The sequence below is a fragment of the Archocentrus centrarchus genome, chromosome 10 (genome assembly GCF_007364275.1).
Source record: "Archocentrus centrarchus isolate MPI-CPG fArcCen1 chromosome 10, fArcCen1, whole genome shotgun sequence".
Classification (NCBI taxonomy): Eukaryota; Metazoa; Chordata; class Actinopteri; order Cichliformes; family Cichlidae; genus Archocentrus; species Archocentrus centrarchus.
The window spans coordinates 37,030,161-37,056,445 of NC_044355.1; the positions used below are offsets into that span (position 1 = coordinate 37,030,161).

General features: G+C 42.4%; 1 protein-coding gene across 1 annotated transcript; it reads right to left on the minus strand.

Moving 5' to 3' along the window:
• Nucleotides 1–24,398, minus strand: LOC115786409 (protocadherin-1-like). The gene is made up of 3 exons (XM_030738535.1): nucleotides 23,702–24,398; nucleotides 8,742–9,579; nucleotides 1–4,065 (listed from the first exon to the last, which is right to left on the minus strand). Exons 2-3 carry the CDS (start codon nucleotides 9,555–9,557, stop codon nucleotides 1,816–1,818), a joined length of 3,066 nt encoding a protein of 1,021 aa, XP_030594395.1. The 5' UTR covers nucleotides 9,558–9,579; nucleotides 23,702–24,398; the 3' UTR covers nucleotides 1–1,815.
• Between the last annotated feature and the right edge of the window lie 1,887 nt (nucleotides 24,399–26,285).

Here is a 26,285-nt window from a genome sequence, read left to right on the forward strand (position 1 = left end):
TGTTTATTGAAATAAAGTCGGATTTTAACTGTAAAAAACAGAAGAAAAACACTGTACATTTATTTCCCCAGAGAAAAAGAGTACATGACTGAGTAGATGTGTGATGGAACAGATATGAGGCCATGTGGCTTTAAATTTGACTAGAGTACAGTGTGAGGCCTGCATGTTAACAGGCTAAATGTTACCCAGCAGGAGCGCTAGCAAGCTGCCAACACCGGCAGGAATTCTGCTAGACCGACCAAACAAGGAAACAATTTCTCAGCCTCATATGCATATACTGTATGATGGTGCGACAGTGAAAACGCAGGTGTGTGAGTCTTTGGTACACGTTTTCAAATGGTCAACACAAGTCTTTAAAAGGCAGGGAGAACAGTGAAATGCCCTTGTTAAGCTCACAGAAGACACACTGTAATGTTGCAACATAAACAGCAGATGAAAAAGCACAAACAAAACAAAATGACTGACATGTCATTCACATGTATGTACATCACTACAACACCTTAATCTGATTGTCTCAATGGTTTTCACAGTGCATGTGACATTTTCACTTTTCATAGCTGCAAGTCTATCAATGTGAAGCCACAAAACAGCCGATGTGGCGTGAACGCTCGTCACAATCACACAGTTAATGGCCCCATCTCACAACCCCCTCCCAACTCCCCTTATTGTACATTAAATAGAATAGAGCAAGGCACTCTGGGTAAAAGAAGGCGAAAGCGGGCGCCTGGAAAATTACCTGCCATTAATCTGTGCAAACAATTGACTTTTGAGCCCCACTGATTGGGAACACAGCAAAATTAAAAGTTGTATTTCAGCTAACCTGACAGGACGTGTGGAGGTTAGGAAATGGTTGTATTTAGTTTTAGTGTACCTTTTCCTTCATAGTGGTGAAGCTCTTTATAACCCCACTCCCTTACCCTTCTTATTCCCTTTTTTCCTTTCTTTCTTCTTTGCTGCTTGGCTCCCTGACTGAGCTGAAATTACCTTAAATTGGTCTGAACTGGATGGAAACACTAAAGTGCTGCTCAGCCAGTCTACTTCCTGGCAAAAGAAAGCTAAGAAACAATAAAAATTGGTTTAAAAAAAAAGAAAAGAAAACTAACTCAGGAATTCACAGTCACTCTTTGTCACACTTCACCAAGCTGATCCGGCCATAAAGAGCAGCTTTAAGCCTCAAGTCAGCTCTCGAGAAAAAAGAAAAGAATAACACATTCAGACATAATGAGGATGTCAGCATGAACCTTTCAATGGGTGCTCAAAGAACTCCAAGAACATTTGTGAATAATGAAATAGGGAAACTCATAACGTCCTTCATTTAATCCACCATAAAAAATAAAAGGTAAAATGAAACACAAACAAATGAAAAACACAGATGCTAAGGATAGACCCATATGGGATTTCCAAGCTGAACAGGGGGCTCAATCCAATGTATGCTATCAAAATTAGATTTATAAAACACTCTTAGCAATTCTTTGAAAAATCACTTATTTTGATGTAATATAATAGGTACTTTTCATTGGATTCTCCAGAAATTAAACATTTGGATACAAGACTGGGAAATATCATCAGTAAAAACATTCATCCCATATATGGTCTAACCCTGCAATCCTTCATTCTGTGGCTTTGTGGTGTCCATGTTTAAGTGAATACCCAAAACTGATCAGAACAGAACACAACACAAATGGTGAACAGAAAAAAACAAAAACAAACTTCAAATAAAAGGAATCACAGCCGTAAGGAGGTGGGTGCTGTGTGGGGAAATCAGTGCAGCTTTGGTGGAAGAATATTGGCTTTGCCAAATAAGTCCCAGCGTGACTACCACACCCGGTTGGTCCAATAGATCTCCCTTTGGTACATTGGCGTGTTTGCGTAGTCTCCTACCTGTTTGTTGCTGTATTTAGGTGGGTTGGCCTTGTAGCTGTAATCCGAATATTGGTCGGAGCCAGTGGAGTTGTTGTCGCCTGTCCCCACAAAGGTGTTGGTGGCAGGGAGGTCCTGAACAGCCTGGTGCTTCTTAGAGGCAGATGGTGACTGTGGCTGCAGCTGGATGGATGGTAGCGGGGAGTTGGAGCGGTAGTGGCGGCCCAGGTCAGGGCTCCCTGGTGGATAGTTAAGGGGCAGATGAATTCTGGGACTGTCATTGACGCTGTCATTGATTAAGTTGAATTTGAGGCCTTTTTGTAGACTGGCCTCCTCATCCTCTTCCAGTGGCTTAGCTGGTTTTGGAGCTTTCCCCTTCTTGCTCTTTTTCCCTTTGCCATTTTTGGGGCCCTGCTTTGGAGCATACAGGTCCTTACTCTCCTTCTTGCCGGCCTGGTAACCACTCTTGGTATCCTTCTGCAGCCGGTGTCTGATGACGACCACAGCTACTATGACTAAAATGACACCAGCAACACCTGCAAGACTGCCATATACAATATTGCTTTGCTGAGTAAGGGCATAGTTGGGATCTCCTGCAATGTCCCTGTCCAAAGGGGTATAAAGACTGTGTCCAACCAGCGCTTCAATGAGGGAGACATTGGATTTTGTTTCATTGACAAAAACATGGACTAGTGCAACGGTATGGCGAGGAGGTTTGCCTTTGTCAATGACCTTCACTACCAGCCGATGTAGCCCATTGTGCTTTACAGTGAATTCCTGTGCTGCTGTGATCTCCCCATCATTTGGAGATATTTGGAAAAGTCCATATGGATTTCCACCTATGATGAGATACTCTAGTTCAGCATTGAGTCCAGCGTCAATGTCCTCAGCTTTTACCACCTCCACATGCGTGTTTGGTCGGGTGCCAACTGGTAGGTATATAAAGGACGAGTTAGCTGGCTTGGTGACATATGGGGCATTGTCATTTTCATCCAAGACATTGATGGTCACACCCACATAGGAGGATCGAGGTGGGTCACCACCATCCACAGCTTTTAGTTGGAAGGTGTAGGTGCTTTTCTTTTCACGATCAAAGGAGATGCTAGACAGGATGGTTCCTGTGCCGTTCTGGATAACAAACATGCCATTGTCCTGTTCCACAAACAGCCTCACTTGGGAATTCTCATCCTTATCTGCATCATTGACAGTGACTACGCCAACAGGATTGAGTGGAGGCATGTTCTCTATGACAGAGAAGCTGTAGCCATTCAGCGTAAATTTGGGGTCATTGTCATTGCGATCTAAAACATTTATCACCACTGTGGCAGTGCCGGTTTTACTAGGAACACCCTTGTCTGCTGCAGTCACACGGAACTCATAACGCTCTGTGTGTTCCCGATCCAACGAGTGGTTCACACGAACCTCTCCAGTGCTGTTATTAATTTTAAAGAGTCTTTTGGCTGTTGGTTCAATGATGCTATAGAGCAGCTCTGCATTTGTGCCACTATCTGCATCTGTTGCCACAACATCCAGAACTTTATCCCCTGGCTGGTTGCCTTCTGCAAAGTCCACTTCAACAGTGGAAGGGGAAAAGTTTGGTGCATTATCGTTAATGTCTGTAACCTGGACTTTGAGAGAGTTAGTGCTGGACAGAGCTGGGTTCCCAGAATCCACAGCAACAATTTCAATCCTGTAATCCTTAACATGCTCATAATCCAGCAGGGTTGTTGTCTGCAGGAAGTATTTTCTCTTTCGATCATTGGCTGACTCACTTGCAGGACGAAGCTGAAATGGAACATCACCAGCAACCACGCATGTCACCACAGCATTTTCCCCCTCATCACGGTCTGATACCTGGACCAGTGCCACTGGTGTACCAATAGGCATGTCCTCAGAAATGTTGGCCACACCATCTTGATGTGTTACCAAGCCAATACCACGAATCTCAATGGCTGGTGCGTTGTCATTTTGGTCCTTGACATTTACATTCACCAGAACCTTGGAACTCTTGGAACTAGGCCCGTGATCTCTGGCCACCACAAAGAACTTGAGGAAGTTTTCATCTTCTCTGTCCACAAGACCTTTGACATAGACGATGCCTGTTGTGCGGTCAATGCGCAGAAGCCTTTGGACAGATTCTGATGCTTGATGGAGGCTGTAGTCTATCTCTCCATTGATGCCAGTGTCTGCATCATTGGCTCTGACCTACAAGAGTTATTAAAAAAAAGGAAAAAAAAACAAAACAGGCTTAGCTCTTTTAGCCAAATACTGTACAAAACAATGAAAACGACACAATTTATAGAAAGCCTGTTTGGAGTTGCACTGGAAATCAAAAATCAAAATAAGATCAAAACATTGATCTTTTGTCTAGTTTATACACATGGCTTTTTAAGTTTTGACAGGCAAGAAATATTCAATATTTAATACATTACACTTTTCCATAAAAATCTGGAGTGATCTGAGCTTAAAAGAATTATTTTGCTATGCCCCGTTTTCATTCGTCATTATCATGGAAATACACGTGATGTTTCTGTTAAAGTCGCTGTTAAACTTTAATGATTAGTTAGGTTCTTTGCCTAATAAAGAGTCATGACCATTAGTAATGTAACACTACAAGGCCCTTTATGTTTTCCTTAGGGGGAGGAGTTTTTATGCAGTCAAAGATAATACCCGATCAAAGCTGATTGCACACCCCTACACAACAACATCTAACGGCCGTGCAGCGGGTCATTGGCATCTAATGGGCAGACGAGTGAATGTTAATGTTCCTCTCATTATGAGAAAAGCTGCAGCTCCTCAGGGCCCATTAGGAGACTGAACAGGACAGTCCGGGATGAGCCGCAATATGACTTCATAAATCCAAACCTAAAGTAAAAGGAGGCAGTTAGTCAATTAAAAAAAAAAAAAACACTTTGTATGTACTCGTTAGCACACCTGTCTGTCTACAGATCTAAAACGTTTTAATTGCATTCATTCAATGCCATGGCTGCAGTTCAGATTGTTCAGGTTGTTTCAAATGAAGACGTTATTGAACAGCTGATTTAAATGTCCCAGGTGCTGCTGATCCAGCGTTTGTGCAGCCTTCACCCAGGACAGAGTAATGTAATTATGTTGGTTCTTTTTTTAAGGTCATTATACATTTAAAGCTGGGATCTCAGCCAAGCTTGCATTCAGTAATATAATCCCCTTAAATTTAAGTGCAAAATACTATGGTTTCCTAAAATACAAGAAAAAAAATTATTTGAGCTTTTTTTTTAAATAAAGAAACAATGAAACATGTTGATTGGGCCAAGGACACATTAGTCCAAAACGGTAATCATCTGGTGACATGTCACAGATACAGCTACAGTTGGAAGACAGTTAGCTTAGCTTAGCACCAAGACTGAGAATAGAGGGGGACAACTAGCCTGACTTTGCTCAAAGGTAATAAAAATTCATCTACCAGCATGTCTTCAGTTCACTTAACTGGGTTTTTGCCTGTGCAAAAACTATGAAAAATGTAAATAGCGTGGGTTATCTACTTGATTTTTTTTTTTTTTTAATGCAGAAGCAGCAGATTCGACAAATCAAGATTTTTTTGTTTTTTATTTTTACAGGGATAAGTCAGAAGAGATAAAGCATTATGGTAATTATTCGGCTTTAAAGTTGACAGGCAGATTGGTCCAGTGCCGGGGAGAGCCAACTGCCGACTGCTTCTGGCTGTAGCTACGTATTTATCCTAAAGACAATCTAAGTCAAAAATACTGGTCCTTTAAAATACCAGCTATGTCAGTATGAATTCTATAGCGCTACTATAAATGATAAGGAAATCAACATCTAACATGATGTAAACCTGACATAACTTCAATGAAGAGCTGGAAAATCCAGACACAGATTTTATAATACTGTCAACAAACATTTAAACCAAAATTTAGAAGAAAATCAGGGTCTAAAAGGCTACAAGCAACAGAATCTCTGAAGGCTCTTCTTTTTTAACAGACTCCAATTCATACTGCCACACAGTAAATATGTTGTTCATTGTGCTCAAGATCACAAACTGTGACAGACCACGACGAGCACTGTGATGTGACCGTAGAAGCTGCTGATCCAAGTCAGAGAGGTTAAGGTTAAAGAAAGCATGAAAGCAAAATTATAATTTCTCCTGCCCATTGATTTCCTTTCCTACGGTCTGGCCTTAAGCAGCCGACATCACCAACGAGTGGTGAATTATTGACAGCTTCTGAGAATTGTGTATTGAACAGTGGTGCTGCTGGATCCCTGTGCCACTGTGATGAAGACAGAGCTACACTGGCTGCTCTCCAAGACCACTCTGTCCAGGCATACGGAAACTATAAACACGCTTTATCTACCAGTTAACAATTAACCTGCAAGAATGTCTGGTTTCCTGACTGCGCGAACCAGAATCTCTGCATGTTTAAGCTGATTTACAACAGTAAACCTTTAATTTATTCTAACATTCTACAAATTAGACTTCTTTCTCCCCCTCCACAAAACTATTAGAGTTTATTCCTGAAGAAATTAGCTCGCAGACACTTAGTGCAGAGAGATAATCTATCACAGTTTATATCCTGCCTAGTTTATTGTTGACTAAATTACATTATAATGACATGGTGGTTCAGTGCGGACTCTTCAAATCATTTGAGGCTGTTTCTTTGAATTGATTAATCAGCTTGTCATCATAATATTGTTTTTTAAATAATCTTTAGGAATTTAGTGACTGTGCATTAGGAATCCCTGGCACTATTATTTGGTCTTTAATAAGCTCTAGATTTGAAGGAGCTGTCACAGCAATCTTATGCTTATTACTTGATTAAAGGCTCTAAAAACATTTATTGTTCTCACTCAGCTTCTTGACATGGCTGATTGGAACCCACATTGACAAAAGACATTTCAAGCTGCTTTGGTTGCTTTCCTTCTGGTTAGCTTCCATTTCTGACTGGGCTGAAGTGGGCGGAGCTTAGTTACAAAGCTTTAAACGCAATGGTGCAGAAAGGATGGGCGGGGCTGAAGGGAATTTCAGCTTTATTACTTATTTGGTATTTTAAATGATATCCAAGAATTAAATCTATTTATATATATATATATATATATATATATATATATATTTATTTATTTATTTTATTTTTTTTTTTTTTAACCAAATTAATATTTTTCCACACTTTCATTGTTACTTTTAGTGAGATAATCTGGCTCTCTGAAGGTCTAAAGAAAGGTGGCTTGATATTGAAATAGGAATAGAAGAGACTAACAATAATCACAAAGCAGCAGTGTGTTCCTTTAAAAAACAAGTCAAAAGACAGGGATATACATGTCTGTGCTGCCATTGGAAGATTTAAGCAGGTCAGGGTCGCCAGTCAGCAACGTCCCGCTGCCTCTAAAGCATCAGTCCTCAAACACACGTTAAGTGAAATGAATTCTGTGGCTCTCTGAAATGCAATGAGCCACATCCAGAGCAATAATACCAATAAGCCCCGTGGATAATCTCATGACTGACTCAGATTAAGTCATGCACAGCAAGCTGGAAGGCTGGCTGGTCGCACTGCAGTCAGGGAGAAGGGGCACAAAAAGTGGAGGATGACATAGTGAACTGGGTTTGTGAAGATGCCGTGGAGTCACCGAGCCAAACCGGGCCTTCCTGCTCTGCTCGCTGACGGCGACATCACGTACCGCCGCTCCAGCCGAGGGCTCAAAGGTGAAGTTGAATCAGTGGTTAATATGTGACTACACACAGCGATCCCACGCCCTGCTTCACCTCCGCCGCACCATCTGTCTGTACGGATAATTGAGCAGCATATTATGTGCAGTCGCTGCACCGTGTTGTCCTGCAGTGTTATCACCAACAAGGCCAAAGGTTCTACTGCAATGTTTGGCAGACAATAAAAACTCTGGATTGACTCCTGAGTGGCAACATCAATGCTCAAACACAGTTTTACCAGGAGACAATTTATTACTTTTTTAATTAACAAAATATGAAAAAATGTCAAACTGTTTGCCACATTATCTTTAAGCTTTTGTTCAACTGGAGCCTGATGCAAACCCTCTGAGGTTCAAGTCATAGAAAGATTATTTTCTTTATTCACTGATCTCTAACACTTGGGAGAATCAAACATTGTATATTCTGATTGGCCAGGGTTAGAATTAGGGTTAGGGTCATCACCGATGACGACTTAAACCTCAGAGGGTTAATTAACTACCTGAACCAATGAACTGGAAGAGAGTATCCAGCTGAACGGAGCACCAGAGAGTAAATCTACAATATTTTTGACAGCAGGGCCGTGATGATGTTTTTCAGAGACTTGTATCCCTAAACCACACAATGTGGACAATTTGGAGTAAATAGGAAGTGGCCTTGACTGGACTTCTTATAGCATTTTTGCCTGTTTGGAACACCAACATGGAAATGCCTTTAAACATAAAACTGTACTTCCAAAACAAATGAATGAGACTTCCTTTGAAAAGTAAGTTCTATTTTTGGAAAATTTGCCCATTCAGGATATATTTCAGCATTTAAATTTGAACCTTTAAATATTAAATATAAATAATTTCAGTTTGCATTGCTGTCTAAATGTCCTCTTTTGTTCCCACTTAGAAGTCAGCATCTTATTTAATGGTTATGCATATAAAAATTTTCCATTTATTCAATCAATAAAAATGTGAAATATTTAAATTGTACTGAAAATGCAATGAACACTAAATTTAAAAAGATTAAAAACTAGTTGAGGAAAATTGGAAGCTGGGACCAAAGAATCCTGGTCGATAAATGATTCAGACATTTTATTAATTAGCTTATCAATTAACTCACCAAATTAATGTTGTACTAGTTCAGATAAAAAGAATTATATGGTTAATTATAATGACTGTGTGCGTGTGTGTGTGTTGACCTGCAGTACTGAGTGTCCCGGCGGGCTGTTTTCTGGTAGTTCAGCCTCGTAGTGACTTCTCTCAAACCTGGGAGCATTGTCGTTCTGGTCAGTCACGGTAACCCTCAGCAAAGCGCTGCTCCCTCTTGAAGGATTCCCACCATCCTGCACCCTGATGTTCAGGTCATACGAGTCCTTCTTCTCACGATCCAAGTTGCCCATTACGACCAGCTGTGGCAGTTTCTCATCCGTGTCCACTGCGACCTGCAGGCTGAAGAGCTGGTCAGCGTCTGACCCGGAGCTGCTACTGAGAGAGTAGTCTGCCACGCCGTTGGAACCCGAGTCTCTGTCCGTGGCCATAGGGATGGCGAAGAGGGCACCGATGTGTGTGTTCTCAGGGATGGACAGAGTCAGGATAGGTGAGGAGAACTGCGGTGTGTTGTCATTTATGTCCAAGACCTCAATGCGACCTTCAATCAACCGTGGCCCCGAGCCAATACCTTTCACCATGTCAGTTATCGACACCTCGAACTCCAGGTAGCATTTGTCACCCTCAAACAGGTTGCGGCAGTCTCTCAGTGTCTCACGGTCGATGGGGATCTCGGTGGTGTAGATGTCACCGGTGGTGCCGTCAACCCTCAGGTATGGAGCGCCCACCTCGAGCTTGTAGAGATGTCCAGCGTTGGGCAGACCCTGGTCTGTCGCCAGGCTGCCGATCAGTGTGTTGGGCGGCCGCTCCTCAAGAACCCGATACAGGATGTCAGTGGGCGCGGTGCTGCAAGACACCAGCAGGACCGTGGCTAATACGAGAAAAACTTCGCACCTCAGGACCGCCATGTCTCTGCCAGAAAACACCGCTCTGAAAGGGACAGAGACAGAAAACACATTAGTATGACTTTGGATCTGCAGAGCTGCTGCTCAGATTTTTTTCTGGGCTGCTCAGAAAGAGATGGCTGAATTCATCACCTTCAGCCGCTAAACATATGCTTGCAGGACTCAAATACAGAAAGTTTTCGGGTCTGAACTCATCGGCTGCCGCAGTGTGCAGGGAGCAGCCGAGCAGGATAGAGTGATGACTTCCTCCTGCCAGTCGACCGCTCTGGCAGGAAGACAAACTGAATGCTACTGCAGGCAACCAAAAATACAGACAAGAGGCAGCGAGTGGTAATGGGGCGCATGAGTAGAATAAAAAAGTAACAAGGTGCTTCAACTTGTATGTAAAAAAATACCGGGGAGGACGGCACTCATAGAACAGCACCAAAAATCTGACCATTTTCGTGTCTTTCAGAACATGTTTGTAACATAACCTAAAGTTAGATATTTCAATGCTTGCAGACATTCTGATTGTTCTATAGCTTTCAAGGCTGTTTGCAAGGATAACACACTCAAATTTAAGCCTTTTAAATGTCTAACAGAACTGCAACTCTTATTTCTTTAAAGGTAATTCAAGACATAAAGAAAAATATTTCCCATTCCCTTTATCATGTGCTATTTGTTGGACAACGTACTTATGCCCAGCATAGTACACATTATTTACAAGAGGTCCAGCAAGTCATCAGTAATTAAATGATTAATTGTTTTAATCTATACAAAACATATAAAGACCTTCAAGTAGGAGTTTCTTGGTAAAAAGTAAATTTCAGACTTTTCTTGACCTTCCTGAAGAAATAAGTTTTTCTACAGAACGCCTAAGAGCCGACTCTGCCATCAAGTCTGAATGTTGTTACTCAAACTGACTTTATACCTGATGGCCTGGTGTTCATAATGCTACATCTGAGCCAGACTCTTCTTGATATAAACTCTTTCTTCTCCCCTCATTCACTTCACTCTCCTTCTCTCCTTCTCTTTCTTCTGTCTCTACACATTATCTTTTCTTGGCAGTAAATCTCAGACAGACACTCCACTCTGTTTTTCGTGCTGTAGGAGTTTCTCAGCTGCGGGTCGCGGAGGTTAATCTGAAGAGAGTGTTTTTTTTTTCCCTCCTCACGTACTTGATTTGGAGAGGGGGTATCTCACACACACACACACACACACACACACACACACACACACACACACACACACACACACACACACACACACACAGACTTACATACATCCAATATGGACCAGAATGCTGAACAGGAAGCAGGAAGCACTCCTGGACTCACCCTTCAGATCCCTGCAGCTCTGATGATGATGTTGTGTGTGTGTGTGTGTGTGTGTGTGTGTGTGTGTGTGTGTGTGTGTGTGTGTGTGTGCGTGTGTGTGTGCGTGTCTAAGAGAGAGACTATTTTCTGTGTCTGTTACATCTCACACAGAGTAAGTGTGAAAGAAAGCGAAGTCGGACCTTGCATGAATTAATGTGGTCACATTAAATGAATCAACACTGAACTCTTCCAGCAGATTCTTCTGTTCACAAAACCAACATAAAACCAGGACAATATTATTAGAATAGGAAACGACCCTTCACACATCATTACACCTCATCTGTTCACACAGACCAAGGCAAAAAAGTGTTACCCAGCAGAGCATTGTGGTGATATCAGGATACATCCACACCAGACATCGCCCTGCTAAGTGAGACTTTAGATAAAATCATTGTTTTTAATGAATTACAAGACAAACTTTGCTAGTTTCATCTTTTCTCTGGACTCAAGCAGCTGTGCAGAAATTTGAGGAAGAATCTCGTTTTAGGGTGGATGATTTCTCTTTGTTGGTTTGTCTAATGGCCTTTTAGTGGAGTGGTGGAAGGAGTCTGAAAGGCCACAGTTTTTTGAAATGGACAAAGAAGTTTCTAATTTAAAAAAAAACAAACTTTAAAACTGGCAGGTGGTCCAAAAAGCTGCAAATTAGCAATTTACAATCGCTCCTGTTGTTCTGGAACAATTTCACGTAAAGGTCAACCAGGGATTTGGTGCATCTTACACTCGTAAGGCCTCCAATTAGCCATCTTACACTCATCTGATATAAAATAGAGAAAAACAACAAATCCTCGCAGCTGACAAACTAAAAGCACCAAAAGCCTGACACTGTTGGTGCTGTAGTCTATCTGATCTGAGTGTTAGCTGTCTTACTCCCCACTGTGACACACAGGCACCTAATTACCCTGGTACCACTGTGAATGTGTGTATGTGCATGTTGGGGTGTGAATGTCAGTGTGTGTGTGTTACAGTGTAAATAATGCATGTGTGTTTCTTTCTCACATATTTTCTTCAGAGCTGCCAAATACCCCAAACTACTGACCCCTGACCTCTGACCCTGTGATATTTCACACATCACTGTGGAAACAGAGCTACAACAACTTGGTTTTCTGGCTGGCATCCAGTCTGGCAACGGTGAACACGAGTGTGTGTGTCCACACAAAACCAAAGCAGCCATACTCTAATCAGTGTGCTACACACACACGCAAAGAGGAATGGACGACATCTGCTTTTAGCGATAGCAGATAAGTGAGTTTTCTTTACAGTTACAGTAAACATGCCGCAGTGAATGCTCAGAAAAGTATTTGAATTTCCTTGTAAGTTTGCATGAAGCCACACACTTGCGCTTTTCCTGAAAACAGTTTGTTTAATGGTGAGCTCATGCTTTCCCAGCAGATGAATATAAAAAAGGAAAATACAGGATGGTGATGACATGAAAACAAACTATGTGCAGCCAAATGGGATGGCACACAGTCACTGGCTTCAGTGTGTTTTAAGATTTCCTTCTAAACACCTCAATGGGAAGATTTTTCTCTTCAGTGTTTCAAATTTCAGCCCCCTAAATTAGATTTCATGTGCACAATATTCTACAAAGTTAGCTCAACATATTTTGTGTGGAATCATCGTATGAGCCGGAGTCCTGAGGATTTCTAGACATTACCCGAGTGGCGGTTTTTGACCCACCAGCTCCTTAGCACAAAATATTATATGGATGTCCAACTTCTGTGATTTGCAGGCAATAGCCTGATGCATTCACGGGTGGCACGCTGGTCTGTGACCCGTCTCCTGTCCTCGGGCTGCGCTCATCTAAACCATGTGACGTATTTAACATTTGCAGTAGTGCAACCGACCTGGATTATCTCTTATGGTGTGTTAAGAATAAGAAAGAAAACCTTTTTCTCCTGACATTTTCCAGAGTGCATGCGAGATATATAGGTTAAGTATAAATGTCTATAAAATCATTTTGCAGATTAAGGCAAAGCAGCCAAACCCTCTCCAAATGCACAAAATAAATAATACATTAAGAAACTAACCAGATCTCCCATGTTGGCTCAACTCGATGCAACGCAGTGCCGTTAAAAACATGTTGAAAGATTTCTGTAACATTTGGAATTTTTGAAAACCTGCAGATAAAAATGTGCACTTGTGTGAATTTCACAACTTGCAGCTGTAAAACTCGCACCTGACACGTGAAGTGTGGATTATATGGCCTGTAATGTAAACTGCAACACATCGAATCACAGTGCTGATATCCCCTCTGGGGCTCTCTGGGGCTCTCTGGGGCCAACGTTTTCATTTTGAAAATAGCAGCTGAAAACATTTTGCAGCACAGCTTGCTGCGCTGCTTTAAAGCCTCGTGTTATAAATAGAATCTGAACATACACTTTATTCACTTTTTCAGCACAAAAAAGCCATGTAGGTGTGTTTGGTTTCTGCACACCTGCCACTCAAGGCCTCAGGTAAGATCAGCGGATTTTGTTGTTCCGGTTGTTTCCACTGATCCCAGAGAGGGGGGGTCTTAGGTCGTGAGAAAAATTAGATGCTAAAAAAATCTTCAGGGTCAAAATGTGAAGAAAGTCAGGAGTTTGTATCAAAGGGCAGTGAGTTCCTGTGTGCTGATGCGCACAAACTCACGTTTGCATGTTTGTTCACATGTAGTGTGTGTTTTTGTGCATTTCATTTGCGTGTGTGTACACCCCCCAAGAGACGAGTAAGCCAGAGATCGCCCAGCTCGTCCTGTTTCCCACAGTCTCAAGCTTTCTCACTAAGCACTCGGCATGTGTGTGTTTGCATATTTGTGTAGAAAGACAGCCAACCAGTTTAGCTGCTGGAACCACTGTGTGTGTGTGTTACATGACAAAGACTGTTAAGGACAGTCAAATTTCCATGTGTAAGGCTCACAGCTTCTATGTCTGCTGCTGGAAGGCTCGAGAGACAAAGACTCACAACAAAGTACTGGGGGGGGGGGGGGGGGGGGGGGGGGGGGGGGGTCAGACAACAGCACTCATCTATACATTACAAAGCAGCTTAAAACCCCCGTAACCACCTCCTGTGAGTGTGTGTGTGTTCGCTGTTAATATTCAGAGTGTGTCTCCGTGTTAATGTCCCACCTGCATCACTGTGGAGCCACAGCTGCATTAAATTACTGCCACTGTAAATGCCACATTACGGTTTTTGCCCCCTCCACACTTCTACTCTGGGCTCGCTCATGCCAAAACTAAGTATGAATATCCTGAATAGGTATGTAAAACAATTACAAGTGTATCATAAAATGGCAAGCTAAATGAAATGCCATAAACTGAGTCTAAACATTACATTTTCAGTGCTTTATTAAATCTATAAAATGCGTGGTAATGCAGGACTTCTAAGGATGACAAATCTTATTTTTTAAGTGGCAATTTGAAACCAGAGAAGACTGTGAAACTCACATTTAAGTATTTCCTCCTTAATAGAGACAGAAGACACCGGCTCGCCGACTCCAGCACAGAATGAAGGGAGAGGTCTGGAAAGTTTTTCCACTTCACAAATATAGTCCTCGCTGCACGGCATTATTTCATAGCTTTAGTTAATGTGCACACTTAAGGCTGAAAATAACAATCAAAAAGTAAAGTTGAATCGATAGCTTTGATTTACACCTACATGAACAGCAACACCTTTGCATCACGACGCGACTTTCTGCACTGCACATTTTCTTAAGCGAAACCGCCGAGAACTTCTTCTCTGTTCAAATCTTCTAACAGACTGATGTCGCTGCCTTCTCCTCAGAGTCTGACTGCAGCTGCTTGTTAACAGTTTTAAATGCTGCGCAGAGCAGCGGCTGGCCGATCAACACGCAACAGCTGATCAGGAATCAGTGAACAAACAAAATCCATCATGAGGACAAACTGTGCAAACTAGAATAAAATACTACAAATGTTTGATTTTCCTCTTTGACTAAATGAATTCACACCAACAATAATCATTGTTCCAACTAGACAGCAACACATTTTGTATAACTGCAGAAAACCTTTAAAACAAAGAATTATATCGTATGTAACTTTTTAATATACACGGTATTTATGTTTTTGTAATTTGCCTTAAAATAAATCTATTTGAAAATCATCCATGAATGTGTTAAGAGATGGAAGAAGCAGGTGAAATTTAAGTTTTTTTTTGCTAATCCAGTTAATTAAATATCTGACAAATCCTGACAGCATGCAGCTTATTGATGCATAAATCCCATAAATCCAACATAGCCATAAAGCAAATCTGTTCATTAGTCTGCATAGATGAAAAATAAAAGAAATAGAATAGGACAGAGTAAAGAGGTAGCTAGCACAATATAAAATGCTGCTTTGCAAAGCATTGCTAGACAAGATGTACGAGAACACACTGAACTGTAGACACAACTTCTAACACACAAATTGGACTACTGACCTCAGCGCTGTTCTACAGAGCCGGTTAAACTTTAAAGATCCTGTGACTTGAGCTGTTCAGCTTGTCTGTGCTCCCTGGTGAATCTGCAGGGATGAGCTCCTGCTGCACGAGTGGGTGTATCTAAAGAATGGCATTTTCCAACCATCCTGCCTCTCTGCCTGTCCTTCCACATCAAACTGCATCTATCTCCATAACAAACAGCCCTGGTACCTCTACACGTGTCCCACTGACTGCAGACACATCAAGGAATGAATGATGAAATGTCACGAAAACCTTGAAGAACATTCTCAGAAATAAACACTGCATCTCTGTTGTCATTGTTCCACATTTATACCTTAACACGCCACATTTCACACAAGGCTTCAGTTTCCAACCTCTTCAGCACTGATTGAAATGTAATATCTAGAGAAACGGCATCAAAGGGAAGTCAGATTCTGAATTCCCAAATCTGCGTCTTTGATTCAACTGTTCTAGTGTTCAAACAAAAATCCGGATTGACTTCTTAAGCCAGAGCACTTGTACTGGGTTGATGTTAAACTACAAATATTCCAAATGCTGATCAATTATAATGACAATTATTATCCTGAATATTTCAATCTTGATTATTTAAGTGAACTTAAGGTAATGAAATTAAAACAAAAAAGCAAAAGGGTGGATTTCTTACTGGTCCCAGCTGATCTACCGCCACAAGACATCGGCAGGTCTACACGAGAATGAAGAGAGCGCTCGATGACAGCAGGCTCACATGTATTGCTATATCTGCACAGCAAAAGTGTGGTGAGCGATGAGCTGCCAAAAGCGTACTGGGCGACCCATGACCATCCTTCTACCGTGAGCTTTACTTCCTCTAGATAGATTTCAGTCAGCCAAAATCCAAGGCTAAAATTATTCACCTAGCTATAAATGTGCCTGTTATGCTACCAAACTTTGTTCAATAAAATTTTAGAAACATCATCACATTAGCCCAAAGTTAAACGCGACTCACCCAAAGGTCTTCCTTTCTCCAATCAAAACCCAAGGTACTGAAAAATGCCCAACTGCCTAATTGATTGACCAATTAATTAAAGTTTGTTAAAATCTCCCCCTCTCGCTCTCTTTCTCTCTCTCTCTCTATATATATATATATACACACACACACAAAAACTAAAGTGCTTCCCAGCCCTTGTGATATACTGTTCCAGAAACATGTTGCTATTCAACTGCTTTCAGAGAGAATCTGTGTGCGTGACAGAACCATAAAGAACCATAAAGTCCTTTGTGTTACATAAAAGGCTGAATTATCTCTGGTATCATTTTTAATTGCAATAGTGTGTTCTGTAATTACACAGGAAGTCTATCAGAACAATTACCAAGCTCAAAAATATGTCAAGTATCCTGCCAAATCTGGTAGCATGGAGCTGGTGCCCAGCAGCCAAACTGGAAACCAGTTTGCAAAGTTTCTATCTGGCCACGCAGGTGCGCGCTGTTGTACCTGGGTGTGTGTGCAGGTGAGTGTTCCTTACATAAAATGCGGTAACCTGAATGTCCAGCACTTCAGGTTCACACATACCAGATCTGGCCTGAATTAAACATCACACACAAACACAGAAAATCAAAAGAGCCTTTGATGTTTTCAGATCTCAGATGGATAGGATGTGCTTGGTTGAGGTGAGCTCTCTGGACAGTCCAGTGTGTGTGTGTGTGTGTGTGTGTGTGTGTGTGTGTGTGTGTGTGTGTGTGTGTGTGTGGTCCCCCTGCCTTCCAACACAATAGGGCTTACTCTAATGACTCCATTCACTGCTATTGTTTGATCCAGATTACCGTGCACACAGACACACATGCTCCCTTTTCAAATGCAACAGTCGGGGTTTGCCAAGTTCTTTCTGTCTCCTGACACCACCTGGATGTGTTCTGTGTGAATTTGTTAGGGGTTGTAAATCTCTGGAAGTCTCACAGTTTGATTCAGAAATGCTTTTTGATTCAATAAAAAGAATTTGGGCACTATATTTACATTTCATTTAGTGCCAAACGAGGCTCCAGTCATTTGCCCTCAGAGTTGCAAATGAAAGGCAGAGAGGATGGAGCTTAAAGTTGTTTGAGTAAGCAGCCCTCAGTTTTCACCTTTTCTTTCTTTCTTTCTTTCTTTCTTTCTTTCTTTCTTTCTTTCTTTCTTTCTTTCTTTCTTTCTTTCTTTCTTTCCGCTGGTTGCGGGAAAAGTCAGCCTTAGACAAAAAGAGCAGGACTATTATAAAAACGAGGCAGCTAAAAAAAAAAGACTAAAAGCTTTAAAACCTTCCGTTCAGTGAACTATAATACTGATAACAGAGCAATTAGCAATTTAACAAATAGGAGCGCTCTGAATTAAAATTACCTGCACTTGATTGTTACTTTATATGCCAATAATGTAAGCAGAGCATTTTTACGGTGTACAGAAGTCATATTCAGTGCTTTTCAGACCTATAATGCCTCCACACCTCTCCTCACAGGCAGCAGGTGCTGTGTGGTGTGGTTTATCATCGGTGTGTCCACACCTTGTGTACACAGCTTTGTAAAGCAGAGAAAGTTATCAGGTGTTCGGGGTTAAAAATGAAAAGAATGTGACTGTGCTGTGAGTCACGAACACGCAGTGTACCTCGAGCTGCTACACACGACGCTCATGTTACCGCCAGACAGGAAAATCTGGATTCATATGCATTTGGTCACTGGTTTTATTGTTCCCACAACTGGGTTCAATATGTTATTGTCTTCTTCCTGTTGTGCAGATTTTATCCAGAAACTCGGTCTGAGGCACTGTGGCATGACTGGTTGGTTCAGGGATCAAACGTTTGACCTTCTACTGACAGGATGTGCCAACCTCTGATCCACACACACGCACACACGGTGATCCTCTGGGAGCGGCAGCAGAAGGGGATTATGGGAGGGGGTGGTGGATGAACAGCAGGCCGGTATGAAGTAAAGATCGGGCATCATCTGAACGTGGTTTTAAATCCACGGCAACATATTTATTCCACATGAATGTCAGACTGTGGCAGGAGGACATAATAACAAACTACTGCTTTATAAGCACCAGATAACACAGGCTGACATGCTTATATAATACCAGGGAGCTGATTTCACTTCTTTCTAGCCCACCCTGCCGGATTTTGGAGGGCTTATTTTTAAAAGCTGCTAGAAATTATGGTATGAAAAGGGTGTGACCAAGGTACATAATGAGAAGAAGCCTTGACAATTACTGCAATACAAAAAAATGTAAAATGCTGAATCTAAAACGTTACGCTTTGTTCTCACATGACTAAATTTTATATTCTGAGTTTGTGCCGGGGACCTCGTCTCGGACTCTTGGGTGCGATGGTTGTTTTTCCACCAAATGTTTCTGGTTTCTGGAACAAATTGCTAACCTAGTCTTGACAACAGACGATGTGTTGACACTTGGTTTCTTTGCTGTCATTCATTGCTTCCTGCTCTGCTCACAAAGCTTCAGGAGAAAACAGGCTCTCAGTGATAAAAGCCAGAAGAAGATGACGATCGTTATGTTTGAATTCAAAAAACACCTTTTCAACACATATCATGTGTGGTTTATGCATGCCGCCTCCTCAGTTTTGCAGGGCTTTGATTCAGCGTTCCATGCATCTCTGTGCTTCAATACATATGCCAAGTCTCTGACTCACCACTGCAATCTTTATGATTTGGTCATCACTGACCACTCGCAGTAAACGGGACTGGTGCATTATCTATGAAGTTCCCGGGGTTTCAGAGATCTGGGAAAACGGAGGTTTCTTCCAGTACAAAACTCAAACATGCTTCATAAAGAATGGTGTGATGGACGCATGCGACTGTTTTTCTTGAGAGGACACTACAGTTCAGAGTATCTGAGGTTTCTGTTGTAGCACATATAATACTACACAATGTATCTGTTGCCTTTTTTTTATTTTAAATGCTGTGTATTTGTCTGGCTGCCACCTTGGTCAGGTCTCTCCTGTAAAGGTGGATTTTCATTTTTAATTTGGGGATTTGGACGGCTCCTTTTAAAGCTGCGAGTATAGAGCATATATCATCTGCGCTCTCCGGCCACAGGTACACTTCTCTCTACACCGCTCAGTCATTATCAGAGCGGCGCCGGCAGCGGTACTCATCAATCCAGTGTGTGCACATGCTCAGCGCTGTTTCTTTGCGTTGTCGCTCAGAGAGAGACTGTGTAAGAAAAAAAAGAACAACTTTCTGTCTTTAAACCCTTTTTAAGTGATCATTTTTACATGTAAATACAGAGGAAATCACTGCTGCTTATGCTTTTATTAAAGCCAAAAAATGTATGTCCTTAGCTAGTGATGTTCACCACACCTAACTCCTCCCGGTCCCCCAACCAAGGCTCTGAATATTTGCTGTCAATTACCCCTGAAGCTGTGCGGCCCAGTAATGGAATCGGAACAGCCCCATTAATACATATGTTTAATTCTTCTCTGAACTTGATGGCCGGTGAAGCTTAAAGAGGCTCTGTGCAAGTTTAACAGATTACTGTTAATCAACCAAGAACTGATTAAATTGCTTTAGCCATTTATCAAGAAAATGTGACAAGTGTCTTCTGCTTCCAGCTTCTCTAAAGTAGGATTTGATGCTTCTCTCTCTGTTTGACACCGCCGTAAACCGGTCAAACAAAAGAAATTCGAAGACGTCGCCTTCGGCACCTGTGATGGATTATTGACCGTTATCGTACAGCTGCGTAATGTAGACACGCTGCATTTTGCACTCCAGCCTGAAATGACGCCTGCTGCTCAGTGTGTGAACACGCAGCGCGTTTTTAACATTTAACTCACTTTAATGATTGCCTCTATGAACTGAGAGAGAGAAGAAAATCAATACGGCAATATAACTCCATAACAGTGCTTTTAGTCCCATTTATGACAGGAAACAATGACACCCTTCCATCTGTCAGGCTGTAAAGCATCTCCATGTCGACCGGACTGATTTCCATGAAATTAACAGTGGATGTTTATGATTCCCTCAGGAGGGGCTCTACCATTTCTTGTTTTTAATAAAAGCCACCATAATGATGACATCACAGTTCATGGCTTTCATGGCAGAATTCAAGTCAAGTATTCAACCATCTTTAGTTGATATATGATATATTTGCCACTAAAAAAGAAAAACAAATTTTGCACAGGAGAATGTGGGTGAAAGCTTTTTTCTAGCACCACCATCAGGTCACAACTTCCAGGATATCACAGACGTGCTGTGACAGTATCGTGCCCTGAGTTCCCCCGTGACTCCTCGCCTTATTACAGACGAAGAGGAGTGCAGCACACTGCCGAGCAGATATAAACCTCTGCGACGTGTTCAGTGTGCTCTGCAGGCTGAAAGGGTTTCAGTGGGAAGAGGGGACATATCTGATCTCTGATTCAGAAAAACTGAAAATAACAAATCACGAAAGCCAAATGGAGCCATCGTTTCCACACTCGTCATCGTAATAAACTAAAAAAATGAAACTGGGAATGGTTAGTCTTATATGAAATGTGCATTTACAACCCAAGTAGAAGCTCTTTCCTCTAAGGAGAAACTCGTGCTCATAAGACATTTCACACCCTGGTTGAGGTTTTCAGCACTGCTATTGCAGTTTGTCTAATTTAAAATTATTCATGTTTTCACCTCAGCCAGAAAGATCGGGCACTCCAGTCTCTGTATATCTGGCAGGACTCGTGTAGCCACACCTTTGAGTGACCTGATCAGGGTTTTTTTTTTTTTTTTTTTTGGCTGTTATACTAACAGACGGATCAACTAACTGGGAAATGTTAGTGCCAGTTAAACTTTCTTCAGAAATTTATTGAAAACTTGTTAAAAACCAAAGTTTGTTTGTGAATTACACTGAAACGCCAAAGATGTGTTATTTCCAAGTAATGACTAACAGCTCATGAGCCATACCCAGACGCCATAAAAGAAGAAACAATGGATTAGTCAAGTAACCAGCCATGTCACGGGAATAACGTGACAAAGCATCAATTTGTCCTTTTTCTGCTGTGTGTTAATGTCGGTTTTTGGTTTCCTCTCTCATTCGCTCGCTTGTTGTCACACCTAAACTTAAAAAAGGAGTGAAACCTGCCGTGAAAACTCTGAAATCTGAACCGTGGATGTCTCTTTTCCTGCAGAGCAGGGATGTGAATGTATGTGTGCGTGCTTTCATTTCACACACGAAACCCATTTCCACTCTACCTCCTCCTATTTTAATGACGGGCATTAACAATGCGACTCGCTCAGATCTCCAATTTTTACGCAGAAATGTGCAGAACGGACTCCGTACGACCTCCCCCTCCTACTTGTCTCATTTTTCTCCATCCCCTTTCTCTCTGCGCTGACTAATCCCTCACCCCACAGAGCCGTGAAGGACCGTGACGTTCGCCGTTGTTTCATCTGATCAAGATCGGATGAATGCACTCTCAAATTAGAAGAGGCAGAGAAGAATCCTAAAGGTGGGAATCAAACCTCAGACCTCAGCCTCAATGCGGCGACAGGCTCAAGTGACAGCAGGCCTGCCATTTAAACCGGCCACAAACCTCAGTGAGAGTATCTCCAGTTCAGTCACTTCTAGGCACAATAATCCTGGATATATGTTTACAGTGGCAGAAACTGGAGTGCAGGTTGGACAGAATGCTCAGGGGGAAGCCCTCCAGCTTGACCATAAAACCACAGTCTCACCCTCAGAGGCTTTTTATGTTTGTCCAACACCAGAATGCAGCAACAAGGCTACATTAATTCATTAATGTGCTTTTAGTCTTTTATTAAATAACACCACCAAGCAAGTGGATTCTCCTGTTATTTCAGGAAGTACACTGGACCTGCTCTACTCTGCAACATCTACCTTAAGTCCAAATGTGATTATAAAAGGTCTCATCTTTCCGGCTGAGACACACAAAGCATCCAAGTCGACTGGATGTTTTCACATCATGAGTTTCACAGGAAATCATGGGAGCAAGATGACAGCGGGGTAGTGGGGAATAGGGTCAAAGGTCAAGTGTAGGAAGAAAAAACATGTCAGATTCCCACGAAAACGTCCCTGGAAACATATGTTTCAAAATGACCACTACTTAGCGCACTGTCAGACGGAGGCAGATGCAGTTTGCATGTAAATTCCCAACTCCCCCATTTCTTTCTCTCGCTCCCTCCCTCCTTCATGTGGAGCAGGTCTCTCTCTGTCTGTCTGTCTGTCTGTCTTTCTCTGTCTCTATTTCACACACACACACACACACACACACACACACACACACACACACACACACACACACACACACACACACACACAACAGAAGGAAGCAGGAGAACCGGAAAGCCGGAGACTGGTGGGACCGGACTGACTAGATTCCCAAGCGGTGACACAGTGGATGGATGGTGGTTTTTCGTCACGTACCCTCCTGTCCACCTTTGATAGTTTACACTGACACTCTCGTGCCTTTATTCGCCTTTACACTCACGTTAACTGCTCGTACGTTCCAGAAAACAAGCTCATTAAAGGAAGGGATGGTGCCAAGAATGGAGGGATAGGGGGGTTTAATTTGATGCTACAGGTGCTCAAGGCGGCCTCAGGTGCTGCAGAGGATCAGATATGGCTAATGATATATGCTCCCACGTCTGCGTGTCTAGTTTAATAGCATCCTGAGATGAATAGACTGTTTTGTTGCTTTAAGCGGCCCCAAGAGTCCCCGAAGACAGTTTAGCTCTTATGTTTCAAGACAAAACTAAGATTATAATAATGAAAAGCTTTAAAAAAAATTAAAAAATCACTGCCATTTTATATTCTCTGAAGATTGAGAGTCCCGCACAACTCTCACAGCCTCGGATCGAGCTATAATGAAGCCCCACTGCGATCGTGATGCTCCTATATGCACTATAGGGAACCGCGCGCACACTCTAGCCTACTCTCCTCCTGGATTGCATTTAACGGGATTAAGGTGGCGTTATTTCCAGTTTCGGAAAGATTAGTCAACCCAAAGTGACCCACAGGAACGCACATTTTATTACTAACAGCCTAGCTAATGTTGAGGACGGAGGGGATCGATACGGATCAATAGCGCTGTAGTGTAACCTAGGTAAAATAGCCATCAGAGGAGATTAGGCGGAGAATACGAAGGTTCAGTCGCGCTAAATGGGTTTATTTTTACCAACAAGTGTTTTAAAGAGGAGCTGCTGCCTTCAGGGACTCAACCTCCATCGAATATGTGTTTTTTAATTAAGGCACAAGTGCTCATCTAGGCGAAATTGAATATAAAGTGAATGTACTCGGACTATTTTCGTGCGTAAAACGTCTCCTACAGTCTGGAAGAAGGATTTCCATTGAAAATGTTCGAAAAATTTAGTGAGAATGTAGCTATGTAAGTATAATATTGCGTGTGGATCGTGTCAGTGGAAAGAAGTTCCTACCTGGACCGGGTGAGAGCTGCGCGGTTCCCCGGCTCTGAGCGCTCCAGCCTGGCTACAGGCTCCACTCCTCTTCGGTACCAAGACGGAGCCGCTCCAGACCTCCAGAAAAAAACAAAAAAACAAAAACAAAAAAAAAAAGCAAAAACAAAAAAACAACAGCACAAAATTAAGAATCCACGACGCCGAAAATAAAATCTCTAAACAAATCAAACAATCCAGTCAGACAGGCAGGGGTAGTGGTTACTCCAATTTCTCTCAAAATCTGTCCACTTTGAGTGTCGTGATCAGCGCTGCGCGTCAGCCCAACAGTCCTTCCTCTCACCGGAGGAGCGGCTGGAGCTGGAATCCAGCCGGGGGAGACCCGTCCGGGCGAGGAGGGGTGGGGAGGAGTTGGGTCACTCAGTTACTCCGTGAAACGTTACCACTGTCTGGGTTTTACCGACAGCGGCAGCAGTAAGCAGCGTCCTCCGCTGATGGCACGCTTGGGGAGGTGTTGGGGTGGAGGTGGATGTGGACGGAGCACCGGGACAGGGGCAGGAAAAAAAGGGAGAAATGTTTTTAAAAACGACCCAAGCAAGAAACACAAGGTCCGGGAGTTGTACGCAGCGGTTCTCCAGTTAGTTTCCACTCCGACGCGCAGTCACTGCTCAGCCACCACAAACTCTGTCCGCCTCCCGGTCCAGCACGGAGCAGGTCGCGCGACTGCACCGAGTGTGACGAGAAAGTGGAGTGAATCCAAACGAGTGCGCTCGCGCTTCTCTCTCTCTCTCTCTCTCTCTCCCGGTCTCTATCTCGCTCTCTCCCCCATCCTCCCCCTCCCTCCCCCATACACTCTATACACTACACCGGAGGGGGCGGAGCGAGCAGCCACCCCAACAACTTCGTGGATTTCCCAACATTTTTTCTTTTTTCTCTTTTAACCAAATATATGGCGACTTCCCCACTGTTGTCATTTGTGAACAACCCGCGCATGTATCTTATTTTGATAAACCTTATTATATTCTTAACTCTTTTTAATGTAACTGTAGGATTTAACACCTCGGAGCCACAGGTCCGGGCATCCATCACCTGGAATGAAAGATGCGCTTAAAGGGATGAAAACAAAACCTTCACATGTTCTCAGTGACGGGTGCTCTCCGCCCCAGTCTCAGACTCAACCCTGTCTCTCCATTTTCACTCATATATACAGTAAATACATGTTTCCACCTCTTTCTGCCATCTCTCTCTCTTTAATTATATTCATGGGTCTCTCTCCCTCTCTCTCTCTCGCTTAGCTGCGTCCGGCACAGAGGAGGAAAGCTGCCGTCTCTCGCGCTCTGAGCGCCACCTACAGTCGACAAGTAGCACGTGAGCGGAGCAAAGAGAGCGGAGGCTTTTTCCCAGCCGCTGTGCACAGAGGCGGCATAAGAAAGGTAACAAAATGGAGCCGGCGGTGTAAAATATATAGATAGCCTATTTATTGGACATAACGGCTGATATTACAGCAGCGCCTGAGAGAGCCGCGAACCCAACGCAGCATGTGGTGGAGGGGAGGCTGTTATCCAAAGCAGCTTACTGTACAGTGATATTACATAGGGCACATATGGATTATGATTTTGCATATGCCGGCCTCACTTTTTGTGCATCTGCTTAGTGAGCTAATCCCAAAGCAGCATTCACAGAGAACTGAAAACACATTCTTTAACGTTCATGTATTAGGATGCCCATTATTACTGCTGCTTGGCAAACTAAACAGAAAATAAGACTTTCTTATCCAGCATTTTCTGACTCAGTCCTAAAAATGATAATGAATCATTTTTTTCAATAATTTGCTTTTAACTAATACTTCCCCCCAGAGAAAAGCTTTGAATTACTGCCACGTATTACCGTAAGATCTGTGAAATGTTCGTTTATTGTCATTATTCTGGGAAACTCTGAACTCTAAGTGGGGCAAAAGTACAAATACCAGTTTCAGTAAATACTGCATAAAATTACTGATACAAGTTTTGCATAAGAAAATTCAATTAGAAGGACAGCAATATTATAGATGGGAAGACATGAAGGTAAAAGTATTGTGAGCAAGCTTTAGTCAAAGTATCAAAAGTAAACATACTAATGATTTAGAGGATGCTCTTTCAGAGTGTTGCCGTAGCTAATTTGAAATCATTCATATCTACTTGTACAGTGAAGTTTATAAATAAATATAGCAGTTTAAAAGATGCAGCGTATTTCGACCTCAGCGTAGAAAGAAAATACTGGACGGGAACCACTAGGCACAAACCAAAGGGCACTCTGTCCACTTTGGTTCCTTTCTGTTTGATGTGCAGATTTCTAACAAATGAACAGAGAGAAGCACAACTTCACAAAAGACACAAAATATCCAGAAAAAAAGATCATGAGGAGACAGAACAAAAGCTGCAAGCTGACCAGAAACATACAAAATGCCCAAAATGAGAAAAAAGCCCCCCCCAAAATAAATAAATAAATAAATAAAAATAACCATGGGGATACAAGAGAAACACACAGGGCAAAAAAAAAAAAAAAAAAAAAAAACTAGCACAAAGGGATGCAGAATACAAAGGGACAAAAAATAACTGCAGATCCA